Source organism: Coffea arabica, chromosome 6e (assembly GCF_036785885.1).
Source record: "Coffea arabica cultivar ET-39 chromosome 6e, Coffea Arabica ET-39 HiFi, whole genome shotgun sequence".
NCBI lineage: Eukaryota > Viridiplantae > Streptophyta > Magnoliopsida > Gentianales > Rubiaceae > Coffea > Coffea arabica.
The window spans coordinates 12955906-12979669 of record NC_092321.1 but is presented as its reverse complement, the minus strand read 5'-3'; the positions used below and the strand labels follow the sequence as shown (position 1 = coordinate 12979669).

The 23764-nt window shown below is 34.0% G+C and overlaps 2 protein-coding genes across 4 annotated transcripts; one reads left to right on the top strand and one right to left on the bottom strand.

The window, feature by feature from the left end:
* Nucleotides 1-9309: 9309 nt before the first annotated feature.
* LOC113697473 (probable WRKY transcription factor 32) lies at nt 9310-14825 on the top strand. 3 transcript variants are annotated; one of them, XM_027217108.2, is made up of 5 exons: nt 9310-9733; nt 10005-10057; nt 11703-12409; nt 12519-12677; nt 14142-14260. In XM_027217108.2, exons 1-5 carry the CDS (start codon nt 9340-9342, stop codon nt 14179-14181), a joined length of 1353 nt encoding a protein of 450 aa, XP_027072909.2. In that variant the 5' UTR covers nt 9310-9339; the 3' UTR covers nt 14182-14260. The 3 variants fall into 3 exon arrangements, with proteins under 3 accessions (XP_027072909.2, XP_027072908.2, XP_027072907.2); XM_027217107.2 differs by having other exon boundaries at nt 9312-9733; nt 14201-14825; XM_027217106.2 differs by having other exon boundaries at nt 9317-9733; nt 14189-14825.
* A 1244-nt stretch (nt 14826-16069) lies between these two features.
* LOC113697471 (uncharacterized) lies at nt 16070-20696 on the bottom strand. The gene is made up of 5 exons (XM_027217102.2): nt 19159-20696; nt 17822-17879; nt 17621-17704; nt 17263-17404; nt 16070-16675 (listed from the first exon to the last, which is right to left on the bottom strand). Exons 1-5 carry the CDS (start codon nt 19742-19744, stop codon nt 16310-16312), a joined length of 1236 nt encoding a protein of 411 aa, XP_027072903.1. The 5' UTR covers nt 19745-20696; the 3' UTR covers nt 16070-16309.
* Between the last annotated feature and the right edge of the window lie 3068 nt (nt 20697-23764).

Below are 23764 nucleotides of genomic sequence, written 5' to 3'. Positions count from 1 at the left end.
TTTGAAATACAAGTTCGTTTGGATTAGTTGTTTTTCAAAAACTATATGAAAAATTTTTACTGTAGATGTTTTTTGGATTATCTTTAGAGGTATTTTTAAAACATATTTTTGAATATTTTATAATTTATAATTTTTATAATTTTATATTTATATACATTTATGCATTTATAATACATTTATAAATATTTATAAATAAATATATTTATATATTTATATAAAAATATAAAAATATATTATAAATGTATTATATTACATATAATACATAATATAAATATATTTATAAATGTATAAATGTATATTATTATAAATGTATAAATTATAAATGAATATTATATAAATGTATAAATTATAATAAATAATTTTTATATTTTTATATAAATATATATTTATTGTGAGACCCGAAATTTTTTTTTTTTACTTTTTAGGCTTTATTTTATTTAATTGCACGCTTTTCTACATTTTCTTTATTAGAAACATTTTCTAGATAATTTTTATGAGTAAATATAGTTTTTAAATTATTTTTCTAGTAGCAGTTAGTTTTTGAGAAATTAAGAATGTATACCGGATGTGGGACCCGTTAGTGCAGTAAGTGCGGTAAAATTCGGCCAATTAGGTTAAGTTTTGTATACCGAGAGTAATTTACTAGGTGCTAAGAGATAATTAGAGGTTACCTAGATGGATTAATATTTGAGAGACAAGAGGATAAGTTTAAGTTTAAAAGGTGACAAGTGTCACCATCCTATTCAATCTTGGACTTTGACCATTTAACTTTACCTTTACCATATATCAAAATTTACCCAAAAATCTTTGGCCGGCTCTCTCTAGAAAGAAAAGAAAAGAAACCTTCAACTCTTTTACTCTCAATCTTCCTTAAGCTTGCAATCCAACCGATTAAACTTGAAATTTCTCCATAAAACCTCTTAGTTTAGTTGTAGTAAGGTTGTTACTGAAGTGGTTTGGAAGAAAGTGGTACTAAGTTGGCTCTTTTCTTGAGATTGCAAGGTGAGTAGTTAAGGAATTCCTTCTTTGGTTTTGATAATGTGAAATTAATTACTTGTGTTAGTCATACAGTTGGTTTTGTGTAAGATTTTGTGACTTTTGGTAGAGATTGGTGAATTTTTATAATTATTCATGATTTTTCTGATTTTATATGTTTAGTGTTGGTTAATCATGGATTGATGGTTTATTATAGTGAAAAATAGAGTTGGTATATGTTGGAAATGATTAGTTGTGTAGAATCATTGGTTTGAAGCAAAAATTCCAGATTAGGGTTTCAACCAACCCTGTTCTGCCTGGTACTGTTTGGATAGGATGAAGGCTAAATTAGCCTTAGGTTAAAACATGAAAGTTGTAGGAAATAATGTTTTATAGTTGCCTGTAAAATTTCAGCTCAATCCGAGTTCGGTAGCTTGTGAAAAGACTGAAATACCCAGACTGCCATAGGTAAGAGTTTGGTGACAGTATTGACAGTTCACCCAATCTGACCGCGACCGTTCACTCTGATGTGTACTAAATTAGATTTTGGTCAAAACACAAAAGTTGTAGTGCTGTGTCTTAGCTTTCTAACGGCCCTGGAAACACCTTAATTGGATTTTGGTAGCCTGAGTTATGGTCGTTTAACCAGAATGCGGTTAGTTGACCTGTTTGTGCGATTCTGGTTTAGTACGTTGAAATTTTGACCTAGCTACGCATCGAACTGGACTGAGTAATCCTCATAAAAATTGTATCCCTTTATCTTAATTTCGAAATGGTATAAATTTCACCCCAATCCGATAATCGTAGGTCCGGTTGTGTCCAATACGCTAAATAACGTCAAATCTGCATTTTGGATTTAGGGCTTAAACTTTATTTCCGAACTCTCCCTAGTTTGATTTTGCACTTATACGTTCTATTTGGTCTTGCTCTCGTAGTATGTGGATTCGGTTTATGATTCGTATTCGAATCTCATTGTGTTTACTTGAATGTTTTAAGGCGTGCCGGTGACCCAAGGCGCTCATTGGACGGAAATTTGTGAAATTCCTTTTGTTTGATTGGTGAGTGTACTACTCACATGATTGATACTTCTTGGCTTTGTTATACTTGAGATTTATGATTGGAATGTTTGTGTTTACTGATGATACTGGTTGAGATGAGGGTGTACTTTATCACTCTCATACTCTATGGCCTAATTGACTGTTTACTGTATCACTTGAATTGTATTGATTATACTTGAATTGGTGTCGTTTGGACGTGTATCCAACGACTTATACTGTTGATTCTGAGTTCAACCCCATTGGTGGTCAATTGAATCGAGTCAGTAAGGGTTTGGTCGAGAAAATTGATAAGCCATAGGGGACTGTTTCTAAGGAATCGATGGGTACGAGACTCTTGATTCCGGTATACTCGAGTATTACCATTACTGAACTGGTTGGAGTTCGGGTCTGGTAGGGGTATGTGAGGTAGAAGTAATTGGAGAAAGTGGAGTTTACGGTATTGGTTACTCCTTAAACGTTGACGGAGGGTCAATGGGGCGAGATCAAGTACGGCAAGCGAGGAAAAGGACTCTTGAGAGCCGACCGTATCTTTTTAGAAATCTTTATTGAAATGTGGTGCTAGTTGATTCATTTATTGAACGTATTTGGATTGAGCAACTTTGTCTTATGTGAATTTTGTTTACTTGCGTGATGGTACCTTATTGGGCGAAAGCTCACCTTGTTGACTTTGTTTTCCTTACAGGGAGTATCTTTTGAAGGTTATGAAACTTTAAAGTATGAGTTGAGTTAGTTTAAATATTCTTTTATATAGCTCCTCAATGGGTCAAAAACCTTAAATGTATCTTGATCGAACATTTTCTTTTGATCTGTAAAGTTGTAACCTTGTGTATATTGAAGTATTTAGTAATGTTCATGTGTTGTTTTGGCTTGGAATTGTTCTTTCCCTATGGTGGTAGAATCGTTAAGTGCAGTGTTACACTTTGGAATGTTTAGATTGTGTTAATTTTGTCCTAATAGTCTTGGCGAGAGTTGGGCAGGCAGTCCGCTAACCCCTTTGGTCCGCCTTAGGGGAAGGTGGGGCTGTCACATTTATGCATTTATAATACATTAATAAATATTTATAAATAAATATATTTATATAAAAATATATAAATGTATTATAAATGTATTATATTATATATAATACATAATATAAATATATTTAGAAATGTATGTGTATATTATTATAAATGTATAAATTAATATATTATAAATATATATTAATATTATGTATATTAATATAAATGTATTATATTATATATAATACATAATATAAATGTATATTATAAATATACATAAATATATATATTATGTATAAATGTACATTTATATAAATGTATAATATATAATATATAATATATAATTTATATAATATATAATATTTATATAAATATATTATAAATATATAAAAATATATTTTAAATAAAATAAAATATTTGTAATATGAATAAATAAATAAATAATATATAAATATTTAATATATATAATATACATTAATATTAATTATAAATATTATAATATTATAAATATGGTGTTTATATAATATTTCAATTTGTAATATTTATTGTATATTTCATTATATAAACATTTATGTAATATATAATATAAAATTTTTAATTTGTATAATATACATAATATTGTATATATATAATACAATATACATAATATAATATATTATACATAATATACATTTATACCTTATTACATATTATGTATATTATATATTATACATAATATTATTATAAATTATTATACACAATAATGTACATAATAATGAAAGTACATTAATAATGTATATATTATAATATAATGTACGTAATATATTATGTATAAATATTTATACATTTATGTATACAATATTACATATTATGTATATTATATTATGTATAATATACAATATTATGTATAATATTAATGTATATAAATATTTATATAATATATAAATATATAAATGTATAATATATAAATATATAATTTTCAATTTGTATATTTCAATTTATATTAATATAATATATATAATATACATAATTGAAATATACATATTATGTATATTTGGAGTTGTTTTTGATATAATGTTTGGATATGGGTGTTTTTGGAATTGTTTTTGAAATACACATTTACTGTAGCATTTGGAATGTGAAAAACAGTTTTTCAAAAACAGAGACAAAAACAAGGAATCCAAACTAGGAATAAGATTTTTAGTACATCTGTACAAGTGATGTAGATCTATATCACTTCCAAAAAAAAAAAAATCTTTGCATCCTAGAGAATTAACTTTTAGGTTAAGTATTAAGTGAGATTAAGATGGTCTTATTTTATTTGTTTAATCAAAAGAGGTGAAGAAACTTGGGATATTTTATTTCTTTAGGTACTTTGTTTGGTCAGCATAATTGTGAAAAGCAAGCATTTCTTTCCACGTTGACAACTGGGCCTCTCATAAGTCATAAGCCATGCATGTGACCTACTCGGGCCAGTATAATTTATCATCGGAACTAGGTTATTTTATTTTATTTTATTTTTTAAGTGTAAATAAAAGGGTTAAAATTTGAGATTTTTCACTCATATTCTTTTTCTCTCAAACCACCTAACCCAGCCCCCCTTATCATCGGAATTAGGTTGATAAATTAATTAGACACAGTTTTATTAAAGTTTCAAAACTCAATTACAGGTTAAGGCACCAAAACAATTATGAGGAGAACAATGATGCAATTCAAGTCAATAGGGGCCGACTGGGTACAGGAAAAAGTACAAGGGGTTATAAGGAATTAACCCAAAGAAGGATGAACGATGTAGACCGGTTCACTTCCCGCAGACTGCGCCATTCCCTGCCGGGAAAAGTTCCAACAAATAGCACACATTTCACGAAGATTTTGCTTGACCAACTGAACCATCTCATGCTGCAGCGATCAAACAAACACTGTGCAAGGCTAGGGAGAAGCTCTGGCAAGAAGAAATGAATGTGCAAGTTTCATCACCTCAGTTGATACGTTGTTTGAGGACGAACAAAGCACAAGACATAATACTTTTTGCTCATCTGGAAGACATTCAAATGCTAAGATCTTTGCTTATGAAATGCTCATTTAGCTTGATAGACCACCAATGTAATATGATAAGTAGAAGGATCAGTGCTTATGCTGCTAAGTTAGTACAAGATAAGGAATTCTCAGCGTCTAAGGACACTCTTGTAAAGCTCAATATGGGTCTTTGATCAAGTTGTATAGTTTGTTTTTTATACCCAATTTTATTTATTTACATCATCATTACAATTTCCAATACACCTTTTTATCTTTCCAATTACCTTTTTATCTCACATACATCACATCACAAAAAGTGCTACAGTAGAAATATCCCAAATAACTTACAATCCAAACAAACATATTTCTAACGTTTCCATAAAAAAAAAAGCTGAACCATCTCATGCACCATTCATGACCTCAACCTTATGTGCTACTTATAGCTATAAAAGATTAGAAAATTCTTACTTTCGTTATTATTTCAATTTTTTTTTTCCAAATAAACTTATATCCAAATAGAGCTATATGCGAGTTGAACCACTCGTACTCATAAGCCGATCACGAGAAGTTCGAGTCAAAACTTAATTCGAGTTCAAGTTGATCAAATTAAGTTCAAACTCAAAGATATTCAATTCGTTAGTTCGTGAGCCAACTCAATCATATATATATATTTTTTTATTTATTTTTTATCTTAATAACAAAATTACGTATATGTATCCCTATGTTTTATTATTTATTAAAAAATTTACTATTTTATTTGTTAAAAAAAATAAAAATAATTATTTCTATTTTTTTAAGATTGAATTCGAGTTCAATTCAACTTGACTTGAATTTGAGATTGAATTCGAGCTCGAGTTTTACATTGAGAGTTCATCGAACTCGAGTTTGGTAAAATTAAGTCGAGACTTGGCTCAATTAGACAAAAAATTGGACTCACTCGACTCATTTGTAACTCTATATCCAAACACATCACTGCATAGTATTTTGGTTTATCATTGATTTTTATATAATTATGTTGATATTTCAATATAATCATAGTAATGATTTACAGTAGATTTTTAGTATAAGATTATGTTTGTATTTCCTTAACTTGTTTCCCAATATGATAATTAACCGTGAAATGTGATGGTTTTGTGCTAGTATATTGACGTTAAATTATTGCTTTATCGACCACTTCAAAGAGATCAGGACAGAAGACTGATAAATAAAAGAGAAAGAAGGACATGAATAACTTCCTTAACCAAAGGAAATAAATTTTAATAACGTGATGACAAAGCGGTCCAAAAAGGCCAGATTGGGCTGATATAAAATATGGGTTTTTCTAACTGGTTCCTAAGCCTCCCATTAACATATCTAACATTTACCTAACATATAATATATATATATATATATATATATATAGACACACACACATATATTAATAATTATTGTCTTTTCTTGCAGTTATATACTTTCTCTATTTAATCTTACCTACTCTCTCTTATATTTATTTACTTTTTTTTAATTAATATTATATTTTTAAGAACATAACACCTGAATTATATTTTAACGATACACCCGTTAGACAAACCAACAAAATATATATACTTGTTGTATAATCATTGAAAATAAAAATGTAGTACATGCGAAGTGATTACACCCGAGCCGAGACATATTGTAGAAGAAATTTGATATTTTTTTGTGATGCTTTGATGTTGTGATGTAATGTTCTATGTATCAAGACGACTATTAGTTTGTCTTTAACCAAAGTGTTAACACTAAATCCATTTGTGAGATAATAAGTTAATAATTGGTGCATTAATGGAATTTGACCCAATAATGTTTATTTTGGAACCAACTGACCTGAGTCTTTTTCTATAACGGAACCTAAAGCATCAGATCACCATCCTACTTACATTGTACGAATCCCTTTATTAATTAACATTAAATTGTTGAACATGTATCAGAAATTTATGACGATGGACTAGGGATGCAAGCGAGCCGAGCCACTATTGAGTAGCTCGATCAACGACTTGACTTGAACTCGGTCAAATCGAGTTCAATCCGAGTCTCGAGCTACTCGAATATATTTTCGAGTCGAGTTCGAGTCAGGAATTTGCGGTTTGTGGCTCGACGAGCTACTCGTCGAGCCGGATATATTTAATTAATATATATATAATTTAAATAATATATATGTATTATAATTATAAAATGATCATTATGAGTATAATTTATACTGAATTTATAAGTATACATTTTTCGAGTTGAGTCAAAAAGCTTAATTAGACTCGACTTGATAAGGCTTGATCAAAGCCTTATCGAGTCGAGTCTCGAGTTTAAAAGAATTTCCTCAAATCAAGCCTCGAGTTGCGATTTTTAGGCTCGATCGAACTCGAGTCTAGTTACATATAGGTCGAGTCGAGCTCGAGTATACATCTCTACAAGGACTATGACAACAGAAGATAAAATAAATAGTAAAACAAAATTTTTGCTGCTTAAACTTTCAAGATGGTAGTTAGAACTAATTAATCAATTTCTTCAAGTTGATCCAAGAGGGATTTCTTACGCGTTTTAGACATCTCGTTTGTTTTGTAGAATGAAGAAATGGACAAATTGTAGTTAAAATTTTAGATTTTTTGCTTAAATGGAAAAAAAATTCCCTTGCAAGTTTTCTCTTTTTGCCGGAGGGGATGGAGAACTTCACTTGACTTCTTGTTTATCCAGCACGTTAATGAACCCTTTTATGAGTATTAACCGCCGAGTTTGCTTCTCCACCTCAAAATACTCTAACTGAATTTTCTATAAATTATGATAAACTAATTTTAGATACAATAAATAGAAAAAAGAGAGCAAATTTCATTCCAATTGTCTTAATGGTCGCCAAGATCCAAATTGTTGATCTGATAATAGGAAAAGTTCTAAAAATCCTTCCTGACTACTTGAAATGATAGTTTGTTGGAATGTTTTTAAATTATTTTTTCCTATATCAATCAGTGCAATTTTTTTTTTCACACAAACAAATGTAGACACATAAGACATGTAAAAATAAATAAATAAATTTGAACACATATCATATATCATGCATTCAGACCTAATATTACCAAAGTTAGTACATGCTCTTCTATTTTTATTTACTCCACAAAAATATAATAAAAAGATCGGTAAGTCTAGGATGCAGTACTTGTTTATAATATCATTAATTTAATTACTGGAAGATATAATATAAACTCATGTGATATATATTTCAGATATTTAGATTAGTCATATTTAGAAAAGAAAATGAAATTAGTTTGTAAAAACAAAAAGGAAAAAAATGTGAAGAGACGAATTTGATGAAATCGTGAATTTTTCAGGTGCTAGTAGAACGAAAACGTCAACGCGCCGGTCATAGATAGTCCTGATTGAGCCACCCACCAATCTAACGCCTAACGGAGAATCTAACGCCCGTTTAGAAGATGCCGGCATAAGTAATACAGAAAGCACCTGAGTCAACACCAGTCAACAACACACTTCATTAATTCCCCTTCCTCGGATCTTTTGTCCGGTTCATTTTTATATTAGGCCTTTAACAGTTAACACCGGTTACTATTCTCATTTCTGGCCGCTCCGGTCCACTCATCCTCTTTCTTCCCTCTCGAATGACTATTGTACCCTCATGCCTTTGTATTGCACATTTCTACTCGCAAAGTCTCTCCTAAAAAGGAAAATGACAATATTACTAATTCAAGTTTCAATTGAATCAGTTGCAACTTTTAGAGTAAATCCTACTTGAATCCATGAGGCTTCATATATTGAAACAACGTTAATATCTGCAATTAGCAGTGTACTTTCGTAATAATTTATTATTCATCATAAATTTTCGAATATTGCAAAATAATTCTGTTCCAATTGAGTGATAAGTGATAACACGACAAAAAGATATAATAGACAAAATTTGACTATCTCTTAATAGAGGTAAGGAAAGATTCTATTTTAGAGAGCATCTAAATGTGTCTTATTTGACTTAACAGTTTAACTAAATATATTGCGTGCACAATTTAGTTTTATTAAAACTTTTTAAAGATTAATTTTAAGGACCAAAATTTTAAACCAACTTAGTTATTTTCAGCCATCTATGATCCTTTTCATTTTCAACTATTGGAATTTGCCCTTTTCTATTTTTACTTTATTTGTCTCCTAAATTTAGCAATATTTTTTCTTGATTACACATTTTTACTTTGTTTTAAAGGACAATAATGTCACTATAGCACGACAATGGGCGCGCCCCCACAACAATACTAATCAGAACCCATGTTTGTACCCGAATTGCTAACCACGACCGCTAAACCAAAACTATGCGGTTAGATGCAAAAATTAAAATAACGTTCCAAAAAAGAAATTTTATTACCTTTCCTTTCTCTCTCTATATTACACGCACTAACTGTGTGCTGCAGCTGCTGCACTCGGGCGCCATGGACGCCAAAAATTTCAATTCTGATAATAATAGTAGCAACAAAAGCCCGAGCTGCGAAGAAGAAGATGAAGCAGCAGCTCAGAATTCAAAGTCCAGGGAAGAATTTGACGAAAATTCTCGAGGTGGCGGTGGTGATGGTTATGAGCAAGTGAATTCTAAAACTGTTGACAACAGTTCAATTCCAGTAGTAGTAGCTCAGATGAGTAATAACAGAGCTTCGTCTACTCCCGAAACCCTAGCTACCGCCGCCTCGAGTGATCTCCACTGCAAATTCGGTGCTTAACTCTCCCTCCGTTTTTTCTCCTCGAACATTACATTTTTTTTTCCTGTCTAATCTACCGTTTGTTTCTGTGCGGTTTGTGTATATTGTGTGTGTGTGAGTGAGAGTTTTTCTTTTTCCCTTTTTTCTTCCGGTCATTCTTTAATGCTAATTTCCTGTTTCCTGTTTTTAAGTGTGATGTGTGTGCCATGAGTGTCTGCATGTTGTAAGGTTAGTGGTTTGAAATTGTGCGGAAAAAATATTAAGTTTAGTGAGTTGTAAAACAGAGGTGGCGGTGGACAATGAAATGCAACGGTTGGAGCCGGCCGAGGAATTGAAGGTTAGAATAAACCTTTGTTTTAGTTACTTTTGATTTTAAATTTACTAGTAATATGTTTCATGATTAATTGGATGTTCGTGAAATTTTTTTGGATAATTTCTGTCCTTGTTGGAGTTTGCACCTGTGTCATTCTCGTTGATTTTGGATAATTTGTCCTTGATTAATTGTCATTCTCGTTGTCTTATTGTTGGTACTAGCTGAATTATTTGGGTTCTGGTACTAGCTTGGCTGTCAAATGATCTGCCCCGACCTTTTTTTAGTTTTTAGGGCTTTGGTTTTTGGAATTGAGTATTTGTTCAGGCCCTCAATTCATCTGATCTTCTTAGCTACGAGATCAGATCTGCCAAAAAAGAAGTTTTGCTTCTACTAGTTGAGTTAGAGCAAAAAATTAAGGACCTGGAAATTAGAGTTCTAGTGATCATAACTTTGCTAGAAGGTCTTTTTAAAATTAGTGATCTTGTTGTATTCAAGCTTCAACTAAATAACAAGATTTTCTTGGTTTTGCATGATTTTCATTGACACTGAAGTTAAGATCCACATCAGCTATGGTAATTAAGTGTAGAAGCTTGGGAAAAAAATATATGGACAAGCATAAGAAGAGGAGTGGTGCAAAGCAAGATATTAAAGACATTTGTAGAATTCATGAAGTTATCATATCTGAGGCTTGAATTTGTAGCCTATGTATTAAAACCGCATAATGGAAGAAAATAACTTGAAATTCTGAAAGAGAATCAAAGAATTGAGATAAAAAAAAGCTCTATTTCAAGTCCCTTAAGAGTGGTGACAATTCCCAACACTAGTCTTTGAATGCACCAGACTGTAGGTTTTGTTTTCCTGTTTGGCTGGACATATAATATGAAGCTACATGTGGAATTGTGATTTCATCATTAGCATTCCTTATATGTGAAAACTTGAAATTTGAGAGGATATTTTAGTCTTGTATTTCTAACTTCTTTCGTATTACATGAAGATTACCAGTTAATTACTTTAGTTTGACTTTTGATTTTGAAAGTGTATTTTGCAATAATTGAAGAAAGAAATGTGTCCTTGCAAGACGGATGGACAAAGTGTAATTTACCTTATCCAGCAAAATATCAAAACACGTGCTGAAATAATTCAGATAATGTGGCCAAAAGTCAATTTATCTACCTTTTGCTGGCTCTTAGTTTTCCAACATGCTTCATAGTAGAGAACCCCCCATACTTGCATGTATAATTTTTTGGTATTTCAAAAAATTTGTCCTATGAAAGTCGAATGAGAAGCTAAATGTACTCTGAGAATGCTCATCTATAGGAACATGCAACTCAAAACTCGAGGTTACCACATGTAACTACATGTGCAAGCCAATTCAACATGTTAATTATGAATTAGTGTAACTGCTATCTTTTGATGGCATTTTCTGTTGCCATGTTATTATTACTGTCTATTGAAATTTCTGCATTTACATACATTCAGAACTTCTTTAGTGGCTGCATGCATATTATAAGTGGAGCAAGTAGGATTTTGTCCTTTCTTCCTACTTAGAACACGATGGAATTTACATGTTAAATTTTTCTCTGTCGAACTAAAGAACTTTGATTTAGGTGCTTCCTGCATTCTGTTGTATGTAATTGATTCTCATTTCATTTTTATTTAATTTTTTCAGGATCAAGTTGGCATGTCCTACCAAGAAGAATTCAGAATCATTGCAGATCAAGCTGTTCCAGATCAGACACAGAATCAGCAAGAGCCACCTAATGGTCCACGTTCATCAGAACCATCTCCAACTTCTGTTACTCAGCCGATTTCATCCGTTCCAAGTCCTACTCTTCCAGAACAAAAAATGTCACCTGGAGATAACAGAAACACCTCACACACATCAGAGGCAGACAAAAAGAATTCATTTGACCCAAAAACTTTATCTGTTGTGTCCATTCAAAAAACACCTTCCCCTGATGGCTACAACTGGCGGAAGTATGGTCAAAAGCAAGTTAAGAGTCCTCAAGGCTCTCGGAGTTATTATAGATGCACGTACTCTGAGTGCTGTGCTAAGAAAATTGAATGTTCTGATGATTCTAATCGTGTTATGGAAATTGTTTATAGAAGTCATCACAATCATGATCCTCCTCAAAAAGTAAATTGCACAAGGGGAAGCAGGCATTCATTGTCAATTGCCCCTGCAAATGGGAGTGACTCTTCGGTTGCTCCAATTGGAGCTACAGCTGATTCAGCTCCTTCCACTTCTTCAAAAGACTCTGTACAGGAAAAAGTTAGTGTACCAGATCCAATACAAAAGGATTCCAGTGATTCAGATGATAATGCTGAAACTAATATTAAGCAGGAGCGAGAAGATGAACCTGAACCAAGCAAAAGGTAATTCAACATAAGCAAATATCTGTCTATTACTGATTACATCTAGTTAGTTTCTCTCTAAGCTGATAATTAATACATACTAATATATATTAACTCTTTGGATTACCAGATTGAAGAAAACTGTTGCTAGCTGCTCTGCTCCTCTTTTAAAACCTGGAAAGAAACCAAAAATTGTGGTCCATGCTGCTAGTGATGTGGGAATCTCAGCAGATGGCTACAGGTGGCGGAAGTATGGGCAAAAGATGGTCAAGGGGAATCCTCATCCAAGGTAAAATGTTTTCTATTATGATATGAGATCTTAAAGAAATTCTTGTGATGTATTATTCTGCTTTTGTTTCTCACACTTTGCTGTTAAAAAGTGAATGTTGGAATATCCTTTGAGTTGAGTTTAACTTCAAGCGAGGGAATCTTGATGTTCCTTATAGTCTACCCATATATGACAAGAAGCAAATGCTAGAAGTATCCAGCTTATCCTCCTTACAAGTCTTGCTCAAACGTTTTCCTTTGCCTAGGTCCTGTTAGAAGGAATTAGAGATTAGAGATTTGCTCCCTTCACAGGCATAAATTGGTACTTGATGTTGTGTTGTCATGCACTGTCTATTTGATACCTGATAACTGGAGGGGGATGATTTTCTGAACTAAACACTGGAAGAAAAGTTAAAGGCAAGTTGTGAGAGTAGAAACCTGTGTGTAGAGGTCAGCATTCTGATTAGTAAGATGGCCAAGGTTTACAAGAAATAAACATGAATTCCTACTAGAAAGTGAAAAGGAATGGTGCAGTTGGGATTCTACTTTCATACAACTTTTTTCTTCTCTGAGATGTATCCTGTCCTGCTTATTATGTGTGCATGATAGGAGTAATCACTGACAGTGCTAATTGCTATATTACTAAGCTTTTATCCATTAAATAGTTTAAGGAGAAAACTCAAGACATTTCAAGTCCTATCCAAAGAAGAACAAAGATTGACTTCATGAGGTACTAAAATTGTTAGATTGCAGGAACAAAATTAGTTGCTTCCATGCCTTAAGATGAATGAAGATTTCTAAATGTTGACTGATTGTGGTGTTATCCTAAGACTGCAAAGGAAAAACTATCTGATACAGTTTGTAAACTGAGGACTTCAAGAGAAACATTGGTGGATAAGTTGCTGCTAAATGTGATATCTTAGCAGTTAAATGGAGGAAAAGAGAAACATTTGGAATTAAACTTGTAGGGTTTTAGAAGTGACGGCAGTGAGACATGAAGAAGCTAGCAGTTAGTGGCTTATTGTTTAATATCATACATCAAGGACTTAATACTGGTCATACAACTGAATCAATGGATGAATACGTCTCAATTAATGTGTACAACTGTATATATATTTAAGACACGAGCGGAGCACTTTACGTGTAGCCCTGACATGCGCCAATGCTTTAGCCTTTGTTGTTTTTGAGACAGATATTTTGCTAGAATAATGGAAAGATACAGTGATTATTGTGCTAAATTTCACCCGTAATCAAAAAACTATATACATTCACTGGATATCCCGAATTCCGTTTAGGTTCACCAAGAGTGTCTTTTTGGTTGTATTGATCCCCAAAGTTAGATGTCTGTGAAATAGTGTCAAATGAATGTAATGAGAGACCTTGTGCTTGCCAGTGCTTGGATTCGATTGTTTTCTTAGCTGAGCAATAATTGGAAGTCTTCTGACATTCTTTTTTTTTTTTTTTTTTTGTTCTTGTTGTCTACCAGACCTACATGTTTATTGGTTGGTTTCATCTCAAATCAATGAATTTCAGGAACTATTATAGGTGTACTTCAGCAGGATGTCCAGTTCGAAAGCACATTGAGAGGGCCAAAGATAACACAAATGCTGTCATAATAACCTACAAAGGTGTACATGATCATGACATGCCAGTACCAAAGAAACGTCATGGCCCACCTAGTGCTCCACTTGTTGCTGCCGCTGCTCCTGCTTCAATGAGCACTGTGCAGGTAGTAAAATCTGAAACCATCCAGAATCAAGTATCTGCCACCCAGTGGTCAGTAGACAAAGAAGGTGGACTGAAAGGTCAGACATTGGAATGTGGAGGTGAGAAGAACGTTGAATCTGCTAGAACTCTCTTAAGTATTGGGTTTGAAATCAAGCCTTGCTGAAATTCCAGTCTCCAGTCTGAGCAAAGATAGTGAGTAGGACTGGATGGCATAAAGAAAAAGTATCTTTTGGATAAGATGCTTTCTTTGCTTGATTTTATCTCCTTGTGTGTTTCCTTGTCAAATATAGGTATGCTTCATTTATCTAGCTGTTTGTATGGCTTTTTAGTAGGTTAGACTGATTGATAGTGCTGGAATAGAATAGGATTGGCTGCTTCATCATGTACATTGTTGTGCACTAATTAATCGAAATGGTAAGCTAAACAGAGAGTTTCTTGTGCTTGTCAAGTTTAGTTGACTTTGATATGGGCAATCTGAGAGCAATAGAGGCCTGTTATGTTTTCTCTGTACTTATCTTGAGAAATTGTTTTATGCGTAATGTTCAGCTTTGTGCAATTGCTGCCTTTGATTTTATACAAGCTTAGAGGAAAAGAGCACGGCTTCCTCTTACATCAATATGTAAGTCTTGTCTTGCATGAATAATTGCAGAATGGCTGTCTAGTATGTTTGATGTGGTGTGGTGCCTAAAGTAAATCCAACAAAGAAGATGGCAGAAATTTAAGCGTTAAAACTTTTTGATTCAAATGAAGCTGCTTACTGCTTGAATTTGCATGAAAGGTTTCGGTTCTTGTTATCCTTTGTTCACTGTGTGTAGGCAAAACATCCTATTTTCCTTCAATTCTTGCCTTCTACTCGTGTTGACTGAAGCATAGGTTAAAAACATCCTGTTTTCGTCATCCATCTTTCATTACTGGGAAGTTTTTATGATAGATTACAAGTTCGCCAGACACCCGGGTACATTGCATCACTGTTCCTTGAACCTATCATGTGGTGACACTAAAGTCTGGAGCACTTGCTGACAAGGTTTTGGTTGGCAAGTGAGATGAATTGCATAGTAATGTACAAGTTAAGAGCAATTTCCCTCTTTCGAACTCTTCCATGCTGTCTGTTACTTGGAAGAAAGCTCCAAAATTGTCACGACAGCGATGAGTAGTCACAACCACCATGCTAAAAAAGTCCGACTGTTCAAATATATTGGAACGACTAAAAATAGCTTATATTTAAATGCCGTAAACGTTTGGTGTGGTGACGGAGGCAGTGGGTTGGAGGCGTCTCTAAGCCAGCCTCTTCTCAAGTGTAGCCAGGCACACGCGAACGATTGCTCTACTCAAGTCCGCGCCCAAAACTTCACATCCTCAGTAGAGTAAATTCACTTGGTCCCTGTCCTTGAAGGAATTGGGGTCCTGTAGATAAGTTTTCCAATCACATTTAAATGAGGCCAACAACTCCTAGACAAAGTTAATAGTATAATGTTGTCACGTTAGTTCCAAAGCAGGCATTAAAAGCTGGGCTAATGGAACAAGTTTTGACACCCTCTTCATGAACAGCATGGGAAACTCGCAACCATGATAGTACTTTGTGTCCCAAGACAGGTGCCTCACAAAGCCAGTACCACGCCTAGACCAGCAAATTTTCAGCCGGTTTGATTCATGTCAAAATGGCCCCTACTTGTAATCTGGATTAGATTTTGAGAAGAGTAGAATCACAACACTAGCTTTTCTACTATACAAGGGATTCTAAATTGAGATATCCGTTGATTAATCATGGTCCCCAATCTAGGAAATTCTTGATGCATAAATTCTATATACACAACCATCTTTGCAGCTAACTGCTATATATATGAAATTATGGCTGAATAGCAGTTGATAGAGGCGTTACAGAAGAAGTAACATTATCATTGCCTGCCCCAAAGTAGATAAACCAGGTCATTCGGATGAAATACTCAACTCGTCCATTGATACACATAACTCGGATTTGATGATTTCGTTGACTTTCTTCTGCTGGGCAATATCCTCAACGCTAGCTTCTGCTTTTCCTTCAGGAGTCATGCAGTCCTGGAATCTGAAGCAACTAACAAGATGGTCATTTGTTAAACCAGCAACCTGCATAAATGAGTAGACGACCGTTGGCCCCACACACCTAAAACCTCTTCTCATTAGGTCTTTGCTGATAACATCAGCTTTTGGGGTCTTCACCGGAATCTGGCGAGGATAGCGGAATCTGCTAACCAAAGGCTTGTGGTTCACAAAGCTCCAGATATACTTGTCAAATGACCCAAATTCATCTATGACCTGCCATTGGCAAAACCTGAAAAAAGTTAGTTGCAGTAACACTAGCTAAAAGAGCTATAAAAATCTGTTCTTTTACTCTACCAATAAAGTTAGGTTAGAGGCAAGCTGGCACGGTTAATGAGAGGGACAGTTATGTTAAGTGATCATTTTGAACTTTACAGTATCAAGATCAAAATGCAAACTTTTTAACTTGCCATTTGCAGTATAATAGAGAACAGGGCAAATAATTTTCCCATGGCCCTTAGTACATAAAACGGATTGGAGATGGTCAGGACCACCACTAAGTTACTTTCCGCCTAATCTGACTGATCAATTAGTCCTAAACCCATCTATTGGACAGAATGACATGAGCAAAAAAACTTAGTGGGTCCGTAAATGCTGTACTACAACAAGGCCATGATCATTTTGGTGGACAGCAAGATTAATGACAACATCCATAACAGTCTAACTGCCATAAGATCAATCACTATAGCTATAGCCAGATTTGTCTTGGAAACCAAACCAACTAATAACTCAAGGGCCTGATCTCAAACTAGTTGACCTGGTGGACAGAGTTACCAGACAATGTGCACCATTAGACAATCTACCTTGGATATTTGACGAGCATTTTCAATTATGGCTCGCAATCTAAGCTCTGATAGTAGCGAACTTGCAGTGCTTCCAGGTGCTATTATTTTCTTTTCATTCAACTTTGCAACCACAGTGGGATCAAAATCTGCAAATACTTCCCTGCGTAAAGAAATTTTGTCAATAAAGAATGCATCAAAATAGCTCAAGCGAAGGCAAAACAACAAGATCAGAAAACGTTAAGATAGTCCTCTTCTTAGAAATAGTGTAGAAATCAACAAGCAGCACAAGATATTACCAAACTGATCTATGTGCTTTACACTGACAGATCACATTCACTAATCATAGATAACAAGGAAAGCAATATATGGAAGATACCTAAATATCTGCCTTCTACTGAGGATAGAAGGCCATGTAAGTTCAGATAAGGCTCCACAAAGAACAAGGAGCTCGAACAGTCTCCTGCACAAATCAATGGGCACAATCATACACAAAAAGGGGGAAGAGAGCAAAGAAATCACCACATAATTCAGATTTAGACTATAAAAAATAAATGCAAACATCATTTCAGTTGCTCACTTGTCATCATGAACTGGAACCCCCCATTCTTCGTCATGAAAAGTAGCATATGCTGGATCTGCCATCAGCAATTGAAAGCTATAAACAAATAGACAGCTCAAGAGAACTTAAAACCATGGCCATCATCATCAGGAACCTGTCTACATAATATACCTAGCTAACTTTGCAGCCAGGAGGTAGTAAATGGACCCCCTGATTCTAGGTACAAACAGGCTTTAATTGTTTAAAGAATGTGTTTGCAGTTTCAGTTAAAGGAAACTAAAACCCCTTCCACCATCATTTCAATATAAACGTCAAATTTTCACCTGTCGGATCAATTTATGTTGCTTATTTATTTAGACCTGGAATACATCTTCTGAAGATTGTTAAAATGTCAACTAAAAGTAATTTGACAAAAACTTGATCATTTTCAAAATAAATTAATTTAAAGGAAATAAGGAAATCGTCCACATTTTGACCAAAAAATTCTATGTTGGGACTCAGTTTCCTTTTAAAGAGAAGGGGGGTGGGGGGGCGCACAATTAAAGATCCAATTTAAAATTGCCAGAATACCACCTCCTCTTATTATATGAACATAGGCTAATGATTTCAAGCAACTTAAAAGATAAAATGAATAGCCTGGATATGTAGAGCTTGCACTTCATTTCTAGCATTTTAATGCAGGCGCAAACAGCCAAAAAATTTCACCAAAATTAACTGATATGGAATGCAAAATTTTCATCCAAGCCTGTAATTTTAATATTCAGTTGTTTTGATGTAGCAGATATTGTCTCTCAACAAATTTAATTTAAGAATAGTATGTCATAGAAGATCCAAGAAAAATACTATACAAGCAGTGGTACAAAAGAGTTGCCAGCATTAACCTCCATAGGTTAAAGAGGGAACTTCCTCTTTATAAAGCAAATGCTGAACTTACAAAATTTTGATGTATCATTGGCAGAACAATCGCTATTCTAAACTATTCTAAAATGTATTGAATCAACAAACCTTATAACACTCAGAAGCCAATATTGTTTCCCTTCTTAGTTCTTAAAAGGAATTCAGATTCCAGAAGAAAATTAGAAATAACCTTGTAATTGCGAGCAAACTGAGTTTATGAAACACATTCCTTAGTTCTTTGCAAAGCACTAACTGCTGAAATTTTGAATTTTGTTGAACTCACTAGTTTCATTTCTGCCTTAAGCAAACCTAGCGGAGCAAACTCTAGAACCTAGAACCATCAAACTACTGACCCCTATACACTAATGAAATCTGAAAAATGAAACAACACGAAATGAAATATAAACGGAAGTGACTATACATCAGAGTTAACTTCAAATTTCAAAATCAAGACTTACCAGTAGTAGGTGTCACCCAGGCACAAGTTCTCTTGGCCGGCAAACCATCAGATGTTGATCCTGAAACACCATTTGGACCAACTATTTTTGCCTTTGATGCCGAGTGCTTTTTCCTATTCGCAATAATTCTTGTTCTATAAATTCTACCGGTTGATGCCCGACTATGAAATGAATCTGTAGAAGCATCAGAAGAGCATGAAGCACTGAGTGATAAACTAGAGTGCAACAATGAATCCTGTCTACGAAGTATTGAAGGAAAGCGTGTAGAATTCAAGGGAGGCGATAAATCAGTAACAGAAGTTGGTGATGAAGGGCCATTTTTATCTTCCACGACCTCAACTTCGTCAGTTGACTTCTCTGCCTTTCCCCAAGCCTTAGTGACAGGCTTTTTCACCCTAAGTGACCGCTGTGCCTTGTTCCCACCTGGTACTAGGACAGACCTCCCTTCTGAATCTCCCACGCTCATTGGCCTCATCCTTGGCGCCCCTGACATTGAATGAGGTACTTCTTCTAACTTGTAACACTTGCCTCTGTTCCTATGCTCCCAGATAGTCAAGAATTCACCAAATTTAAGGTTGAATACCATCCATTACAACCACATTGCAAGATGCTCAACCCCACTGAGAAACCAAGAAACTCTAACCAAATCCCTTTTTGGGTTTAGTACAATTCTCTCAAAATCCCTAGTTAACTACAAAAGGATTATTCATCAGCTAAGTTCCACGCATTACCAAACCACATTTCAGCTTCCAAAACCCCTCTCCTCCCCCGCTACTCGAACCCCAAAAACGCCAGAGTAGAACGCCAAAGAGACCCAAACTTTCCTGCCTTCCCTCAACAAATAAAAAAAGTAGTGCTTTTTACTCTTACCCACCATTTCCTTGCTTCAAAATTCAAAAGCCCCAGAAACCCATTTCTCAAAATTTCAAGTATACCACCCTTATTCATATATGGGAAAAATATATATCACCTTTTTGACCAATGCCTAGATTTGCACGCACGCCATAGAATAAGACGCACTTATAAGTAGAGGAGGGAGGAGTGGCAGCAGTTACTGATTTAAGTATAGCAGACAGCTGTGAATAGGTGGTTTTATATTGAGCCAAGAAAGGTATTAGAATAATAATGAGCCTTCTTAAAAGAGAGGGTAGATTCCAGTCTGCAAATGTTTCTTTCTCTTTTGATTTTTCTCAGAGCTTTATTAGCACTTGTTGAAGCACAAAAGCTGACATTTTTTAACCAGTGCTAAGATGAGAATGATGATGGCAGTAAAAACAAAGAATTTGGCAGAGCACTTACACTGCACTATATTCTATTATGGGCTGTAAATTTTGGGAAAGTTGTCATTTTTACCTTTCGGGAGTGTGGTAAAGTGGAGACCTGAAATGTGAAAGAACAATGTGGGAGAGTGAGAGATGAACCATGAACTTTTTTCACTTACCACAACAGGTGAAGAAGGGAGAGGATTAATTGATGAGAGAGATTGGGAGAGACAGGGAGGCAAAGAAGAAAAATGAGAGGGAGAGGGAGAGGGAGAGTGAGTGGAAGAGGAATGGGCGATGGAGTGTGATTGGAGATGAGCTTGACCGTTTCAACTTTCTTTCTTTAGCCAAGGCAATTTAAACAATTTTTTTACTACTTTTTAAGTCCATAGCTAATGTAGTTTAGTGGCAGGTCCAAGTGAGATTATTTTATGGGTTAATTTCAGAAACCTCCCTGAGGTTTAGGTTTCTAAAATATCAGAAACCTCCCTGTCAGGTCATTGGGGTCCATTTGCTACGTCTATCACGGTTGTGTTTGGATTGCATTTTCCGTTATTTTTCATAAAAAAATTACTGTAGCGATTTGATATATGTGAGGGAAAAAGGTGATAGAGAAATGTGATCACGGAAAACGATAATATTTTCCGACGGAAACAAGCAATCCAAGCATGGCTTAATTACCCACACAATTTAAGAGATATTTCGCAATTATGCTCACATTCTTAGTTAAATTGTTATTAACTGGTTTAATAGAAATAATGACAATTTATAAGTTTTTTTTTTAAATTTCTAATATGCCATTACAAAACGGGAGCCAAATATAGGTGCATTTTTGAGATTGATAATTGATGTGAATGAGTAGAAACAATAATTCAGACTTTAGTGGTTTTTGTGGAATAAGAGAAATAGATCTAAGGATTTAGGAGACTTGAAGAGGAAATTTACTCTCAAAATTTTCTCAAAATTTTGGTGATTGTGAAAATTTCAAGATCGACCTCTAAGATTTTTCTGCTCTTAAATTTTGGAATTTTTATTATTTGATTGCAAATGTTACGGTAATTCTTGTTGGTCATGCTTAACAGTGACCCGACAAGTGAAAAATAATAGCTTGGATCAAACAAAAATTGGAAAATATGACATTATATAGTTTGTATTATTTTCTATATGATCTGCTCCATTTGATGATTGATATTCAATTATAGTGCTTTTTCTTTTTTTATCCTAATTGTTACTTTTATTGTCATGGAAAATAGGTATTAGTGTTGTATGAAATATAAGTACAGATTGTTGGTTGTGTGCTACTAAATTGAAAAATCTTTTAATGATGATAATTTTTTTCTTGTTTGTGATTATTCAACAAATGGCCTTTTTTAAATTGAAATGTTGGCTGTAGCAAGGTTTACATGCTTTGTTTCTCCTGAAGTAGAGTATGCAACTGATGTGTTATAATAGATGTAATAGTGTGATATTACACGTGAAATACATAGATGAGACTTTGAGTTGCTAAACTTGACGTAAAGTTAGAAAACTGATCTTTTGTTTACACTCTGTAAATGTAGTAATAGTTACACAATTTTGAAATTGGAGCCTTGCTTTTGTAAGCAATTTCATTTACAACACCTCACATTTGCTAAATTTAAAATAGATATATATTGTTCATAATGAATTAAATACCCAATGCAAAATTTAAGGGGTAGTTATGGAATCAAATCGTCTTCTCTCTCCTAATACCAATTTTATATTATTTTTGTATTTGAATTGGGTTGATTTGTTACTAGCTAATTAGGTTTATGAAAGATTTCTGATATTTTGAAAACTTTAGGGAAGGACAGTGAGACTGTCAGAAACCTTAGGGGAGGTTTCTGAAATTATCCCTTATTTTATCGAGTTGGTGTAATTCTTACAAGTTTGGTGTATACAAACAAGATAAAATACTTCCACAAACAAATATTGTGTGGTTTTATATCAAATCTTGAAAATCACACAAATTGGACAGAATTGGACAAAACTCAATTGAACCAATTATAAGAGGTTTGATTTCATTAAATCAGAAATAGTAAGGTGGGAATGGACAGAAGTTTGTTTTAAGAATACTTGCCTCGACCAAGACGGTACACATCTGAAACCATAAAATTAAGACTGAACAGCATAAGCTTCCAGAAAAATAAGAGTCTTTTTGAACCACAGAAATGGTTAAGATTTACTTGTGTAATGCAATTTTAACTAAACTTGATTTCGACAAGAAACCATCAGTTTAGCTTTCGTTTCTCCCTAACATTTCGAGTCAGAAATGTTCCATAATTCCATCTTACTAATAAACAGTTCTCTCTCAAACTTCAATTTAGCCAATTAGTTGGGTTTTGTTTGTTAAGGTTCCAAGGAGTCCCTGAAAGTTGCAAGTGAGGGGTGCCTGGCTTTGGATGGACAGTTGAATCGGAGGTGATGCTTACATTTGAGTCATTGGATGCTTTGCTTCCCATCTTGGACTTCTCTTAAATGTTTACACAAATCCAAACAAACGACAAAAGATTGAAATGGAAAGCAAGACTTTTAAGAAACAAATCAATTTTGGCTTAATAGGGTAAACATCTCTCTTAACTAACAAATATATTCTTTTTCCCTGAAATGGTTTCGTTTAATTGTCCCTTCACGGATTATCAAAAACTTGACATTAGTCTGTTACACAGCTTAAAACGCCATGATTTTTGTGTTGAAATGCTTCACTGCTCAAGTCTATCTTTTTTTTTTTTTTTTTTTTGTCAACACAGGGGTGTCCGGGTCAAGACCCGAAGGCGGCCCGACTAATCCCCTGCGCCTGGAGTACAGCGCCACCCCAACCGCACCCAGGCGTTAGCACTTTTAAGTCTATCTAATTAATCCCTTATTAAGCATATTTTCGAAAGCCAATCAATTATCTCCACTCTTGTTGGCAAAAGTCATCTACTTAATGAAAGGTTTTCATGACAAGACAGTTCTGGCCCTTTTGGAATCTCAACAGAGGAAAACAATTTCACCCGTTTCATATCTGGTCCGATGGTGATTCAGTCTCCATCGGGTGCCTGTAGACTCAATTGACGATGAAAAAAAATATATATCGTGCATGAATTAGATAAACAATGCTAGAGTTTTGTAATGAAGCTTAATTGACTGTGACAACAAAAAAAATAAAACAAAGCATAATTTGGAAGTTGATATAATTATTGTCTTCTTGTTTTTCTTTGTTATAATCAAGACACTTCTTTTTTTTCCTCACTCCCTTCTGATCAATCCAACAACCGGATTGTTAATAGAACTTCTGACTTTACCTTAATAATTTTGTTTTGTGCCTACTATTATTGTAGATA